Genomic DNA, 16,860 nt, shown 5'->3' on the forward strand with positions numbered 1-16,860 from the left:
AGATTCCTTTGTCCCTCTCCAATCACCAATCCTATCAATACCAATTTAATTAGCACAACAAGAATATAGTTCTTTGCCACTGTTAAGAATAGTATTTGCCCAGGGGCACTTGAATGGTTCAGTCAGTAAGCATCTGACTTCAGCTCAGGTCATGATCTCAGTTTGTGAGTTCAAGCACAGCAGTCAGGCTCTGTGCTGACAGCTCAGAGCCTGGAGCTCACTTCAGATTCTGTGTCTTCCTCGCTCTCTGCCCCTCCCCCATTCATGCTCTCTCACCTTCAAAAATAAACATAAAAAAAATTGTTTTTAAAGAGTAATATTTGCCTATCTCAACAACTTTGAAGCTTGAAAATAGTACCACTAAACTTTACTTCAAACACATACAACTTCAATACTCGTTGGCCTGCCATACTAGTTTTTTCATATTTCTTTGCTTTCTGATATGGCTACACCTTCTGCTGGCAGTCTACAACTAACTCCAGCATCAGGAATTGATACAGAACAACTACCACTCCAAGAAGAAAATCTAGCTATGACATTAATCTCTACAGCTGTGCACTACAACTCAGAGTTAATGATTCGCAATAAGCCAATAAACTCCAAGAGACTAGATCAACTCAAAAAAATTTTAGAGTCTATTTAATGTATACACTTGTTCCTAGAAGTTATTTCCCTTTGAACTTTATAGTTTTAGTTTTAAGCTTAAACAAGATCTTCAAATTGTTTCACAAAGAAATTCACTGGCAGTTGTAATCACTGAGTTTAATTGTCACCATCTTAGCTTAACTGCACTAATCAGTTTCATAATGCTTTGTTTTCAAAGCACGAAACTATTCCATAAGACATTATACAAGCTGGGCAAGTAGCATCTCCTTTACATAATGCAGAAATTAGAGAAGAGAAGATTTAAAAAAAAAAGATCACAGGCATACTTCAGATCCTAACTACCAAATTTCTTAATCAGGCAGATGCCCCCAATTAATGCCCTCCCTACCTTCCCCTGGTGAAAGGGTAAGCATTTGACTGATTTCTCTCTACCAAGAACATGAATTGTGAGTAAAGATGAAAAGACAAGAGTTGAAGGTGACTCACCCCGGCAGTGGTGAACTAATCCCTAAATCTCCAGAACTAGGTTCCTCTAGCAGGAACCGGGTTCCTGTTCTCTCCTACTGACTCTCTGAGGTACCCGCATTTCCACTACTTCACACTCCTATCCCTCACCCTGCCCAGGTCCTCACTTCCTTCCTTCCTCAGCTTACCAACACCTAATCCTTTGCCACTGCTTCCCTCAGATACACTCACCCTGCAAAAAACCAGCCCTGTCTAAACCCAACTGTCCACTGACTTCGCATCTGCACTTCCTCTAAATACTGGTGGAGAAACACAAGCTCTGGTTTCACTTATTTAGAGGCCATAAATCTCAAGTAGAGACCACACTTCCTTAGAATGTTCATCTCACTCTCCAGAATAGTTCCACTCTTCTTGTTCCCTCAAATTCTAATATCCTCTTAGCCTGGGGTGCCTGGGTGGCTTAGTTGGTTGAGCCCTGACTTCAGCTCAGATCATGATCTCACAGTTCGTGGGTTTGAGCCCCACATCAAGCTCTCTGCTGACAGCTTGGAGTCTGGCACCTGCTTCAGATTCTATGTCTCCCTCCTTTCTGCCCCTCCCCTGCTCGTGCTCTGTCTCTGCTGTCAAAAATAAACATTAAAAAAAAAAATCTACCAGTATCCTCTTAGCCCATCCCTCATTTTTCAACTGACTTTATCTCATATTTCACCTTAAAAAAAAAATAGGAAAAAGGAATCAGAAGTGCCATCTTCCTACTTAACTAAATTGAATGCACCCTATCTGCCATTGTCTTCCCAGAAAGCGTGAAGGAAGTGCCTCTGGTCCTATTAAAAGCCGATTCCTGGAGCTTCTGGGTGGCTAAGTCCATTAAGCATCCAACTCTTGATTTCAGCTCAGGTCAGGATCTCAGTTTGTGAGATTGGGGCCAAGCTCAGGCTCCATGCTCATGACACAGAGCCTGCTTGGGATTCTCTCCCACCCTCTCTGCTCACGCCCCACTCATGCTATTGTGCTCTCTTTCTTAAAATAAGTAAACATTAAAAAATAAATAAATTTAAAAAACTAACAAATTGGATAACCACACACAAAAAATAATTCATTCAAGTAACTCCTGAACAGGTTTCTGAATGGATAGCCTCAGTGGTATACATTCTAAAGGCAAAATAAATACAAAGAAATATTAAACTTTATGTAGAATATTCTCAGTAGTGATATTAGCATTTTAATTTTTAAACTATTTGTGTGTATTTCAGAATAGAGGAAATAAATAGAACAATGGTATTGGGAACCAGTATTTTCACACTAGAAAAGAAAAATAATATATTAAATGGAGAAACATCAGAAGTATTGTATAGAGTGGATTTGAATTAGACGTACAAGTATAAACATATTCTAAAATGTAATTTAACACTTTTTTAAGTTTATTTATTTATTTTGGGGAGAGGGGAGTGGAGAAGAGAGGGAAGAAGAGAGAGAATCCCAAGCAGACTCCACACTCAGCGCTAAGCTCTATGCAGGGCTTGATCCCATGACCTCTGGATCATGACATGAGCCAAAATCAAGAGTCGGACACTTAACTAAGCCACCCAGGTGCCCCTAAAAATGTAATTTCACCATTTAAGCAAAAGAAACAAATATGTGTGTGTGCGCCACTTCCAAACAAAGGATTTAGGAATTAATGCAAACTCTAGCAACTCTTTTGCATGCCTGTCCTCCACCATGAAACCAGCATATCCCATACAGGAGCTGTGATTTCAGCTTCAGTCCCAGAACAAAAAGACACAAGAGCAAACCAAACCCAACCTGGAGCCTGGAGAAGAGTCACTACAGCAGACTCACAGAACATGAGCAAGAAATAAATGTTTACTGTTGGAAGCCACAATTCTTGAAGTGTTTTTTTTTTTTTTTACTACAGGAAAGGTCAGGAATACGATAACTAAATACCAAGTCGGTAACAAAACCATACAGAAAGAAAGAATTATTTCAAATGACTTTTAAATAGCAGTATTTTTACTATACATCTTCAGTGGAATATATGCTAGGGATAAGCTCAACTGCAAAGAAACCTAAAATTGCACTCATTAGTTAACTGTTAGTCATAACATTGCTGTTATTATTTTTATTAACAGCTTTACTGACATATAATTCACTACAATTTAACCATTTAAGTTGTACAATTCAGCGGTTTTTAGATTCACAGGTAAGTGCAATCATCACTAGAACCAATTTCAGAACATTTTCAAAACCTCCAAAGGACATACTGTACCCTTTAGCTATACCCTCCTACCTCTGCACTCTCCCAGCCCTGTGCCACTACGAATCTACTTCTATCTCTATGGACTTGACTATTCTGGATATTTCATATAAATAGGATCATATATGTGATATCTTGTGGCCAGCTTCTTTCACTTAGCATAACATTTTTGAGGTCCAACTATGTTGTACCACGTATCGCTACTTCATTTTTTTGTGTGGTCAAATAGTATTCCATTGTGTATAAATTCCATTGTGTATAAATTCCATTGTTTATCCATTCATCAGTTGACAGACATTTTTATTGTCTGTTGCCACCTTTTGGCTATTATAACATTATGTTAATGTTAATATAATACTATAAAATATATTTAATATATATATTTAATGTATATTACATACTTATTTACATATAATATATAAATATAACAAATATTTAATATATATCTTAATTTATAATATAATAATAATGCTGCTGTAATCACTCATGAAATTTTTTAAAGATTTTTAAAAGTTTATTTATCTTGGGGCGCCTGGGTGGCGCAGTCGGTTAAGCGTCCGACTTCGGCCAGGTCACGATCTCGCGGTCCGTGAGTTCGAGCCCCGCGTCAGGCTCTGGGCTGATGGCTCGGAGCCTGGAGCCTGTTTCCGATTCTGTGTCTCCCTCTCTCTGTGTCCCTCCCCCGTTCATGCTCTGTCTCTCTCTGTCCCAAAAATAAATTAAAAATGTGGGAAAAAAAAATTTAAAAAAAAAAAAAAAAAAAAAAAAAAAAAAAGTTTATTTATCTTGTGACAGAGTGTGAGGACCCACGCACACAACCAGGGAATGGGCAGAGAGAGAGAATCCCAAGCAGGCTTTGTACTGTCGGCGCAGAGCCTGATGCAGGGCTCGAATTCACAAATGGAGAGATCATGACCTAATCTGAAATCAAGAGTTGGATGCTTAACCGACTGAGCCACCCAGGTGCCCCTTCATGAATAATTTTTTATGTGAACATACATTGTCAGTTCTCCTGGGTATATGCCTAAAAGTGAAATTGTTAGGTCATATGATAACTGTGTTTAACAATCTGAGGAACTAGAAACTGCCAAAGCAGCTACACCAATTTACATTTCTATTAGCTATGTGTGAATTCCAATTTCCCCACATTGTCAGAAATAGTTTGTCTGTAGTTTTGCGTTTATAGCCATCCTAGAGGGTGTGAAGTGTTATCTCATCGTGGTTTTGATTTACAGTTCCCTCATGACTAATGATGTTGAGCATTTTTTTCTTGTGCTCATTGGCCATTTTTTGTCTTCATTAGAGAATTATCTGTTCAGATGTTTTGCCCATTTTTATATTGGGTTATTTGTATTTTTATTGTTTAGTGTTTTTCTTTAATGTTTATTTATTTTTGAGACAGAGCAAGAGACAGAGTGCAAGCGGGGGAGGGGCAGAGAGAGAGGGAGACAGAATCTGAAGCAGGCTCCAGGCTCTTGAGACCAGAGCCCGACGCGGGGCTCAAACTCACGAATCATGAGATCATGACTGGAGCTGAAGTCAGACCCTTAACCGACTGAGCCACTCAGGCCCCCTACTGTTTAGTTTTAAGAGCTCTTTATGTATCTTATATACAAGTCCCTTTTCAAATATATGATTTGCAAACATTTTATTCCTTTTCACTTTCTTGATAGTGTCCCTTGAAAAGTTCTTCATTTTAATGAAATCCAATTTATCTATTTTTTAAATTTGTTGGTTGTGCTTTTTGGTGTCTTATCTAAGAAACTGTTAGGCAGGAAGCTAGGCATGAGCAGCAGGAGAATGGACCTTACATGTCCTGACAGAGAGCCCTAACTGAGGACCGCCCAGGGACTACCTTATTCCACTCATCTAGCAGTTGGTTTGTGGTTACATTATCACAGCAGAGAAAGAGTTAAGTTTGTTGTGCCTGTCCTTATCTGACCTATGTTTCTAGAATACAAATAATAATTGCCGTTTCCTATCCCATGCAGGCATTTCCAATACTTCTTGGAAAGGAAATACATAGTTGACTAATTATCATGTATTCCAGGCCTATGTTGTGACCCTAGAACCCACCCAAAAGAAAAGACGGATACAAGCTCACACCCTGGAGTTTGCAGGGCCCTTGTCTGTCTTCACTGGTCCGCTCCTCCCTTGAGTGTACTTAATGAAACTTTGCTCTGCTTTTGCTGCCCTGTAACTCTTTACTATGGCAGTGAAAAGAATCCAGGCTTCCTTCCTTTTCTATCTAACACTCCGTAACATAACCACTCCAAAATCCCAAGTAATGAAGATTTACCCCTTGTTTCTTCTAAGAGTTTTGTTTTATAGTTTTAGCTCTTACATCCAGGTCTATGATCCATTTTAAGCTAATTTTTATATATGGTATGAGAGTCCAAACTTTATTTATTGTATATGGCTATCCAGTTGCCATGGTATTGCATGTTGTGCCATAGACTGTTCTTTCCCTCTATTAAATGGTCTTGGATGGGGCCCCTGGGTGGCTCAGTCAGTTAAGTGCCCGACTTTGGCTCAGGTCATGATCTTGCTGTCCATCAGTTCAAGCCCCGTGTTGAGTGCAGAGATTACTTAAAAAAATAATATCTTGCAAAAAAAATTTAAAAATTAAAAAACACTTGGGACACGTGGGTGGCTCAGTTGGTTAAGTGTCTGACTTCGGCTCAGGTCATGATCTCACAGTTCATGGGTTCAAGTCCAGCATCGGGCTCTGTGCTGACAGCTCAGAGGGTGGAGCCTGTTTCAGATTCTGTCTCCCTCTCTCTCTGCCCCTCCCCCACTTGCGCTGTCTCCCTCTGTCTCAAAAATAAACATTAAAAAATAAATAAAAATTTAAAAACATTAAAAAAACCTATTTCACAACTCCGTCCATTGAAAGGGTCTAGAAGCAGTGATAACACAATTGCAATCAGTATACCTGGCACCCAAATTTAACTTCTGTACCAGTTATTAAGCTATTGTCCCTCAACTCCGCAAATGCAATGTTTTTCTGTGATGCAGGATTTGGAACATTTCTCCTCTGCTGCTTGCTTATTACTATTCAGTTCTGCCATAGGAGGCACTAGGTTAGAGGAGGAGAGAAGAGATTTGCTCCTTCCTGTTTGCTTGTTTGCTGTTTCTGTGTCAGCCCAACAATGCCCTTCAACCTGGAGGCAGCAGTTAGTAGCAATCTCCAGATTCTTCTGGTTTTCCAGAACTCCCTCAGAGAGACCAGCAGCAGCTAGGCAGTGCCTCTTCCTGGATTCCAGCTCCAGCAGGCCATTCTTCCAAGTTTGCTGGTTCTAATAACCTTACCTCTTCTCTTATTTTCCAGCCCTAGGAACTGTAGTTGTTTGCTGCAGTTACCATCTTCTGTGTTACCTCCCTTTTCTCTTTTTGCCTTTTGAGATCTCTAACACCCACTTAACTAATTTCCTAAAACAAATTCTTTCTTTTAAAAGAACTAGTGTGGGGCGCATGGGTAGCTCAGTCGGTTGAGTGTCCGACTCTTGATTTCAGCTCAGGTCATGATCTCACAATTTGTGAGTTTGAACCCCACAACAGGCTCTGCACTGACAGTATAGATGGAGCCTGATTGGGATTCTCTCTCTCTACTTCTCTCTCTCTCTCTGTCACTCCCCCATGCTCTCTCTCTCTCAAAATAAGTAAACATTAAAAATAAAAAATAAAGTAGGTTGTTTTCCTGCCTAGGTCCTGACATAAATGTTTCTGAAAACAATTCCCCATTAAAAAATAATAATAAATCAAGGCTTCTTAAAGGAATGGTTGATTATATGTCTGGACAGAATATATACAAAATAAGCCTGGCACATCTTGTACCAGAAATCACAGAAGGTGACAAAAATCAATGGGTCATGTCAAAAGGACTCAGAAGCCAAGAAGAAGGAACTCCCATTGGCATGATATGAGATCATTTAAGCAATAGAAATCAAATGACTGCAACTGCTTGAAACGCATTGAAAATACTGAATATATTTTATATGTGTATACATACATTTATTCAGGTTATGCAAATGAGATCATAATGATACTTCAAACAACAAACAAGAAAGTTACTTTCCTATAATTTTAATAGGGTTTAGAAGTGAATGAAAACTAAATCTTACATCTTTTTTTTTTTTAAGTTTATTTTTGAGAGAAAGAGAGCACACACAAGCAGGGAAGGTGGGGCGGGGGGAGACAGAGAGAGAGAGAGAGAGAGAGAGAGAGAGAATCCAAAGCAGGCTCCAGGCTCTGAGCTCAAACCCACCAACCATGAGTCATGACCTGAGCTGAGGTTGGACACTTAACTGACTGAGCTACCCAGGCGCCCTTGACCCATCTTTTAAAAAAGAGATTCCCGGGGCGCCTGGGTGGCGCAGTCGGTTGAGCGTCCAACTTCAGCCAGGTCACGATCTCGCGGTCCGTGAGTTCGAGCCCCGCGTCGGGCTCTGGGCTGACGGCTCAGAGCCTGGAGCCTGTTTCCGATTCTGTGTCTCCCTCTCTCTCTGCCCCTCCCCTGTTCATGCTCTGTCTCTCTCTGTCCCAAAAATAAATAAAAAAACGTTGAAAAAAAAAAATTAAAAAAAAAAAAAAAAAAAAAAGATTCCCAAGAGAAGATGAAAGATTTAAGGGGCACCTGGGTGGCTCAGTCGGTTAAGTGTCCAACCTCGGCTCAGGTCATATCTCACGGTTCCTGAGTTGGAGCACCACATTGGGGTCTGTGCTGACAGCTCAGAGCCTGAAGCCTGCTTCCGATTCTGTGTCTCCCTCTCTCTCTCTCTGCCCCTCTCCGGCTCACATTCTGTCTCTCTCAAAAATAAACAAACATTAAAAAAAAAAAAAAAAAGAGAGAGAGGCACCTGGGTGGCTCAGTCAGTTGAGCATCAGACTTCAGCTCAGGTCATGGTCTCCCAGTTTGTGAGTTCAAGCCCCGCATTGGGCTTTGTGCTGACAGCTCAGAGCCTGGAGCCTGCTTTAGATTCTGTGTCTCCCTCTCTCTCTGCCCCCTCCCCTGCTCATGCTCTGTCTCTCAATAATAAATAAATGTTAAAAAAAAAAAAAAAGTCAATATCTATACCTTGATTATGGTAGTGGTTACATAACTGTATATGTTTGTCAAAACTCACAGAGCTATATCTTTAAAAAAGTACAATTCAGAGAATGTAATTATACCATAATTTTCAAAATGAAAAAAAAAAAAAAAAGAATGTTGTCTATGGTCATACCACCCTGAATACTCCCAATCTTGTCTGATCTCGGAAGCTAAGAAAGTTCAGGCCTGGTTAGTACTTGGATGGGAGAAGGTCTTCAATGAAGTAGTAAGAATTATTATTAATTTTATTAAGTCTTAATAAAAAAATTGTCTTCACTTCTTTTTTTCCTCCCTTTTGGACAAAATGGAACAAATCTAAAAATATCCCCAGTAATGATGAAAGTCTGCAGCTCAAGGTCCTCCTAACACAACACTAATTCTATGAAATAGCATTTGGTCTCACAGGAAGCTGGCTGAAGCTGACCTCTGTTTTATAAACTGAGTTGCCAATTTTATCACATGCTTAACTCTTTCCAAACTTTTTACTTGTTGTCTGAAACTAGACAAAGGTGCTAAAAGGTGATATAAACCAGACAGAGGTTAAGTAAAGGCTTTCACAAGAGGTAGTAATTAATGTGAATTAAAGTTCTTATGGCACTGGAAATTTGATCAAAATTATGCAAGAATAAATTAATTTACTTCCCTTTTGAGAAGAAATACTTAAATCGTAGATGAAGGCTGGAGTCAACTCCTTTCACGTTTATCTTAGAACTAGTTAACAAACAGAAAACTAGGGTTGAAGAAGTGGATACAAGATTAAATTTACAAAGTGACTTACCAACATGCCTCCAAAATATGACCCCAGCCCAAGCAAATCTAACCAGCAGAGGAAGCTGACTAGTGCTGCTACGAAACTCCATTTACAAATTTGTTTACCTTGTTAACAAGAATTAGACAAAAACAATTAGAAAAGTATATTAAAAATGGTTTTTATAGCTATCTATGTCCAAATCACTACAAAAGCACTTTATGTTCCTGTATTGACCACCATCAAAAATTTTTTTTCTCAATCTCATTTGGGTCTCTCCCGTGCTTCTCTACAATTTTCCACTTTCCCCTAGCACCTGTTTCAAATATTCACCATATCAAGTTCCCAGCTTAATCCCTGCCATTTCCTTTCCTCTCAGATGACCTCACCTCCTACTTCATCAAGGACACCAAGAGCTATAAACTCCTTCAATGTTCCTCCACTCTGACTCCAAACTGATTTTTCCTTCCTCTGGCTTGGATGGTTTTCCAGCTCTTCCTCACTTTTTTTTTTTTTAATGTTTTATTTATTTTCGAGGTGGGGGGGAGGGACAGGATCAGAGTGCGAGCAAGGGAGGGACAGAGAGAGAGGGAGACACAGAATCGGAAGCAGGCTCCAGGCTCTGAGCTGTCAGTACAGAGCCTGATGCAGGGCTCAAACTCCTGAACCATGAGTTCATGACCTGAGCAGGAGTTAGACACTTAACCGACTGAGCCACCTAAGTGTCCCTTTTCCTCACTTCTTAATTCCTCTTTCCACAAGCCACATTCTATTTTTTTGTTCTCATCTTTCTTCTCATTCTACTAGGTTACCCTCCTTTGCTTACAAACATATTCAAAATCACCTAATCCTAAAAGTTCTTCCCTCAATCCTGGTTTGCAATCAGCTAACTTTCTCATTTACTAAACTTCTGGAAGTACAGTTTTTACACTGGTTGTCTTTTCATCCAAACCTCCCATTCATTACTTTTAATACGATTTTAAACTGTCATCACTAAAATCAACAAGGCCCTTTTAATTGCCAAATCCAACAGCATCTTTTCAGTTCTCATTACCACTTACCTGCAAAACAATATTACGGCCTTGCTTGCTTTGCATTGCATGACTTTCCTGATTTCCCTACTGTCTTTCCACGTATTCTGACTGTCTCCTTCTGGAATCCTCTTTCTCTGTCACTATTCTAGATCACTATTTAAAGATCTCCCGGGGGCGCCTGGGTGGCGCAGTCGGTTAAGCGTCCGACTTCAGCCAGGTCACCATCTCGCGGTCTGTGAGTTCGAGCCCCGCGTCAGGCTCTGGGCTGATGGCTCGGAGCCTGGAGCCTGTTTCCGATTCTGTGTCTCCCTCTCTCTCTGCCCCTCCCCCGTTCATGCTCTGTTTCTCTCTGTCCCAAAAATAAATAAAAAACGTTGAGAAAAAAAAAAAATTTTAAAGATCTCCCACGGGAACATTACCCAGTTTAGTACCTCGAATATGCTTCAATTTGATAACTCTCAAATCACTATGGCCATCCCCCATCACTCACCTAACTCCACATCTATTGTTTTGTCCTACCAACAACTCCTGGATGCCAGACTCTAAAATTTGACATCAATGGGTACCTGACTGGTTCAATCAGGAGAGCATGTGACTCTAGATCTTGGGGGTTTAAGTTCAAGCCTCATGTTGGGTGTAGAGATTAAATAAAATCTTTAAGAAAAAAAAAGGTGACATCAAAAAACCCAAAACAAAAACAAAATCATAAACTTCTCTCTAATCAATCATATACACTGCATCCAGAGGTTGGCACATCATAAGCACCATGAGTAATCGACTTCCAACAGAAATGAAATAAATGTAGCACATAAACCCTTGCCAAGTCTTTGTATTTTTTTAAGCTTCTCTATTAAACAATCACTAGTTCTTCTGGTACAAAACTAAACTATTATCTTCCCATAAAAACCTGTTCCTCCTTGGGAATGCAAGCTGGTGCAGCCACTCTGGAAACCAGTATGGAGGTTCCTCAAAAAACTAAAAATAGGACTACCCTACAACCCAGCAATTGCACTACTAGGTATTTAGCCAAGGGATTCAGGTGTGCTGTTTCAAAGGGACACATGCACCCCCATGTTTACAGCAGCACTATCAATAATAGCCAAAGTATGGAAAGAGCCCAAATGTCCATCGATGGATGAATGGATAAAGAAGATGTGGTATATATATATATGTATGTATACACACACACACACACACACACACACACACACACACACACAATGGAGTATTACTCGGCAATCAAAAAGAATGAAATCTTGCCATTTGCAACTACATGGATGGAACTGGAGGGTATTATGCTAAATGAAATTAGTCAAAGAAAGACAAAAATCATCTGACTTCACTCATATGAGGACTTTAAGAGACTAAAACAGATGAACATAAGGGAAGGGAAACAAAAATAATATAAAAACAGGGAGGGGGACAAAACAGAAGAAACTCATAAATATGGAGAACAAATTGAGGGTTACATGAGGGGTTGTGGGAGGGGGGATGGGCTAAATGGGTAAGGGGCACTAAGGAATCTACTGCTGAAATCATTGTTGCACTATATGCTAATGAATTTGGATGTAAATTTTAAAAAAATAAAAAATAAAACAAGTTAAAAAAAAACACAAACCTGTTCCTCTTCCTTTTTATTACTATGGAATATTTACTCCTAGGAAATACTAAAACCTCAGAATCACCTTGTTTCTCCAGCTTCCCTCACTTCCAATTGACATACACTTTTAAAAATGTCTTTCAAATCTATGCAACTTGCTTTGAAATGCATTCAAAAAGTAAGATAGAGGTGCCTGGCTGGCTCAATCAGAAGAGCATGTGACTCTTGATCCTGGAGTTTTGAGTTTGAACCCCATGTTGAGTGTAGAAATTACTAAAAAAAATACAACCTAAAAAAAAAGTAAAAGTAAGCTACATAGGTATGATAAAGCAAATATAATAAATGCTAATTACAGAATCTAGGTGGTGGCTACATAGGTATTCACTGTGTAGTTCGATTGTTCTGTATGTTTGAAAATTTTTGTAATAAAATGTTGAAAAAAAGCTGTGTACATTCATTGTTCAAATGCTTGCCTTTTTTACCTCTCCTCTGAACTACTCTGAGAGCATAACTGAGCTGTTTCCCCAGTCCTTCCCATTGTAATCACCCTCTAAGATGGCTCCCAATAATCCCCTAGTGTGGTATTTTCACCTTTGTGGCGATGGCTCCCACACTGTACCAGAAGTGGTCTCTGTGACCATAGCACACAGCAGAATTGGTCTCTATGACGCAGAGCACACAGTGATGGTCTATCACTTCCACAACTGGGTTGTAGACACCGCAGCTTCCAGCTTCCACCTCAGCTCTCTCTCTCTCTGATGACTCATTCTGGGGTAACATGCAGATCACCTAGGGATCTTGTGAAAATACACACTTGATTCTGGAGGGCAGGGGCAGGGCCTAACATACATAATTTCCAACAAGCTCTTAAGGGATGCAGATGCTGCTAGTTCAGGAAAGGTGCTGTAAGTATAACTAACAAGTTAAGGAAAGAAAGAAAACAGGGATCGTTAGATTTCCATTTTCTTCCCCTGCATATTTACATATGTTAATACAGAGTCAAGTCCTTGTAGTGGTTCAATGCAACATCACCTCAGTATCTTTAATTCTATACAGCAGTGCTTCTCAAACATAAACAAGCATAGAATCACCTGGGGATCTTACTAAACTGCAGCATTAAGTATGGAGTAGGAGAGATTCTGCATTTCAAACAACCCCCAGGTGACACTGAAGCTTCTGGTCCATGGACCGCATTTTTTGAGTAGTAAGATTCAAAAGTCTCCTATATATACCTCCTGGCCCCGAGAGAGAGAGAGAGAGAGAGAGAGAGAGAGAGAGAGAGAGAGAGAGAGAGAGAGAGAGAGAACGAGAGAGCGCGCGCGAGCACGTGTGCACGCTAATGAGCATGGGAGAGGGGCAGGGAGGGGGAGAGAATCTCAGGCAGGCTCCACACTCAGCATGAAACCCAATGCAGAGCTCAATCCCACGACCCTGGGATCATGACCTGAGCCAAAATCAAGAGTTGAATGCTCAACCGACTGAGCCACCCAGGCGCCCCCTCCTATACCTTTTGTTTTTTGACATATTTGATTATATAAAAATGTAAAACTTATTACATGTCAAAAACCACATTAAGTTAAAAGACAATGGATTTGGAAAATACATCTGCAACATCTGACAACATGCATATCTTTTGCATCAATTTTCTATTGCTGTGTAAGAAATTGCCATCCTATGCTTTTCAAGTTTCCAGAACACTAACATGAAAGATAAATTCTTGAAATGGTTTACAAATACCCATAACACATTCCAGCTTCATCGCCAACCACTCCTACTCCAGCACCATCACCCATCTTACACGCACACCTATGCTCCAACCATACCTTACAACATCCTACACAATTCTAAAATCTTAACTTCTCTAACCTCGCCCAGAAAACACACTTTTGTTTTCAGAATACTGCAAGTCCAAGGAGAAGTGTATCGGTCCTCTTTTCTTTCCCCTGATCTTCGGTCTAGTTTGCCTACCTATAAGCCAAGCATTTCATCACTCTGATCCCATGGAACTAAAGTTCCATAGCCTGCTTATTCCAGATTTAGACAAAAAAATATATAGCCCTTCTTCACAATTAACCGCTACTACAACATGTTGTTTCTCGTATAATTTTTTTTTTAAAGATAGGACTATCATAGCATAAAACCCACCCTTTTAAAGTGTACAATTCGGGGCGCCTGGGTGGCGCAGTCGGTTAAGCGTCCGACTTCAGCCAGGTCACGATCTCGCGGTCCGTGAGTTCGAGCCCCGCGTCAGGCTCTGGGCTGACAGCTCAGAGCCTGGAGCCTGTTTCCGATTCTGTGTCTCCCTCTCTCTCTGCCCCTCCCCCATTCATGCTCTGTCTCTCTCTGTCCCAAAAATAAATTAAAAACGTTGAAAAAAAAATTTAAAAAAAAAATAAAGTGTACAATTCAGGTGCACCTGGGCAGCTCAATCGGTTAAACATCTTACTTGGGCTCAGGTCATGATCTCTCCGTTCGTGAGTTCAAGCCCCACACTGAACTCTCCACTCTCAGCACAGGGCTGGCTTTGGATCCTCTGTCTCCTCTCTCTGTCCTTCCTCCGCTCGCATGTGCGCATGCTCCCTCTCTCCCTCTCTCTTTCAAAAATAAACATTTTTTTTAAATAAAGTGTACAACAATTCTTAGTATATTCAGTATACTCAAAGTTGTGCAATCATCATCACTATCTAATTCCAGAATATTTTCATCACCCCAAAAAGAAACCCCATACCCTTTATCATCACCTCAGAGTCCCCAGTCCCCCTAGCCCCTGTCAACCACTAATCTTTCTCTCTACAGATTTGCCTATTCTGGACATTTCATATAAATGAACTCATACAGTATGTGGTCTTTCTGACTGTCTTTGTTCATGTAGCATGATGTTTTCAAGGTTCATCCACATCATAGGACGTATCAGTACTTATGTCCTCCCTATGGCTAAATAATTCCATTGTATAAGTGAACCATATTTTATCTATTCATCAGTTGATGGACATTTGGGTTATTTCCACTTTTGGCTTTTCTGAGTAATGTTGCCACGAACATGCTTGTTGGTCATAAAAACATGCAAGTTTTTACGTAGACATGTTTTCAGTTCTGTCGGGTACATAATTAAAAGCAAACTTGCTGAATAATATACTAACTCTACACTTAATGCCTGAGGAACTGCCAAACTATTTTCCAAAGCACTGAACCATTTTACATCCCCACCAGCAATGTATGAGCATTTCACTACTACATTTTCAACCCACGAAGATGCTATTAATTACTGAACAAAAACAGAGGTGTGCACCTCACCATATTATAATTCTCTACTAAGAATACTGAAATTAGCAAAAGAGAGTATATATCTGGCAAGAATACAAGGAGTAAAATGCTGTAAATCCGAGTGTACAGGTTTCCCCTGCTATCTTGAAAGTAGGACATTCCTATGAAATCTTTTGCAAGCCAAAATGGCATAAGGCAAAAAAGCGATTACCATTAATTTTTATGAAAAACGTTTGCGCAATCCCAGACCCTCAAAATAACCTTTCTGAGGCTTTTCTAATACCTTAGGACATATCCTGCTGATGGATGCACAAAATAAATCGAGATAAAACACAGATGCTCACAGACACAGTTCAAAGCTATGGCAGCATGATACTGAGATGCGGAGTGCAGTTCCCAGGGAAGAAGCTTGGCGGTGCCACTCTCACTGCCCAGTTGCGCACTGCCTCTACAACTGCTTGCTGCAAAACAAACGCTGAAGCTATTTTCGCTTTTCACCTTTTTTCGTGAGAGCAAAACTCTTCTTCAGATTTCTTTTCGTTAAGTAAAAACAGGCACTAATGTAGGTATTTCCTGAAAAACCTGAAGTGGCAATGAGGTGAACCTTCAAAAAGCCGGGGATACCTCTATTGACCAAGTTAAGCGAGTTGACCTCTCAGAGCCAACTATTTAAGCATAAAATAGGGAGACTGTGATGACATTTACGTTGCAGCCGCAGTGAAGATTAAGTTAATAATCCAAGTAAAGGTGTTTTCTAACACTGATTATTGGTGATTCAATCCTGGGCAAAGTATTAGGGGCAAAGGGCTAAATGCCGGATCCCTCCTCTTCCTTCACCGCTCCTTCCCGGCGGGAGGGGTTGCTGAGTGACAGCGGGGGCTGCAGCCACCTCCCTTCTTGGGGAGAGCCGGCCATATGAGCCACGCAGGATAAATTGTTAGAGCTCGAAAAGCTTGGCCAGGTCACTCCGGCCCAACATCAATTCAAGGCGAGAGACTCCGCAGCCTGCTACTTAGCTTAGCAAGTCAGCGCAGTATCTTTCTTCCTTTTTTAATGGTAATAGACACATTTACTATAGTCAAAGCAGGAAAGGAAAAGCAAAGAGAACACAAGCATATCCCCCCGCCCCCGCCACGATTCCGGTCTCTGTCTCTCCAATCCTCCCATAAGGAAAACAAATATGAAACCCGATCCATTATGAACTCTGGAGGTTTATCAATCCTGATGGCCCTCAACCCCCACCCAAGACTCCCCTTATCGGAACCCCCCGGGACAGATGGCGCAAAGCTTACCTGGTGGCTTCCTCCAGCTCGACCTGTCTCTGACCAGGCGCCTGCAGAGGCATAGTAGCCATCGCCTCCTCCGCCTTCTCCCGGCCAGGTGGTCTCAGCCGGGCCGCCCCCGCGCACCCGCCAGGAAATGGGAGGCTGGGGAGGTTCAGGGCGAGGAGGATACAAGGGCGGAGGTGGGTGCATGGGCACATCTCCACCCCCTGGCCCGTAGTAGCGGCCATATGACGGGCCGTCACTGGGGCCGTAGCCCGAGCGCCTCAAGGCCGACATGGGACTCTACTGCCCCGAAGCGCTTCCCGCCCCCCACGACCGTCCCATTGCGCAGACGCCTGCCCGCGAGAGGAACTGGACAGCAGTGAAAGGGGTCGGCCGACAACAGCCAATCCCAGACCCGGTCCCGCCCCTTCGGCTGTCGAGTCCCGACAATTGAGGAACGGAGGTCCGTGACTTTGGGGTCTGGGAAGTAAGAAGGCAGGCGGCAGCACCGCGTTCCTCAATAGGGAGA

General features: G+C 41.3%; 1 protein-coding gene across 3 annotated transcripts in view; it reads right to left on the reverse strand.

Moving 5' to 3' along the window:
* The window catches only part of BAG4 (BAG cochaperone 4), a 31,082-nt gene extending 14,321 nt beyond the window's left edge, over positions 1-16,761 (reverse strand). For all 3 annotated transcript variants that reach the window (XM_058720674.1, XM_058720675.1, XM_058720673.1), the window contains exon 1: positions 16,356-16,761. In XM_058720674.1, coding sequence (XP_058576657.1) covers positions 16,356-16,625 — 270 coding nt within the window. In that variant the 5' untranslated portion in view covers positions 16,626-16,761. The remainder of the gene's footprint in view (positions 1-16,355) is intronic.
* Positions 16,762-16,860: the final 99 nt, after the last annotated feature.

The sequence above is a fragment of the Neofelis nebulosa genome, chromosome 3 (genome assembly GCF_028018385.1).
Source record: "Neofelis nebulosa isolate mNeoNeb1 chromosome 3, mNeoNeb1.pri, whole genome shotgun sequence".
Lineage (NCBI taxonomy): Eukaryota > Metazoa > Chordata > Mammalia > Carnivora > Felidae > Neofelis > Neofelis nebulosa.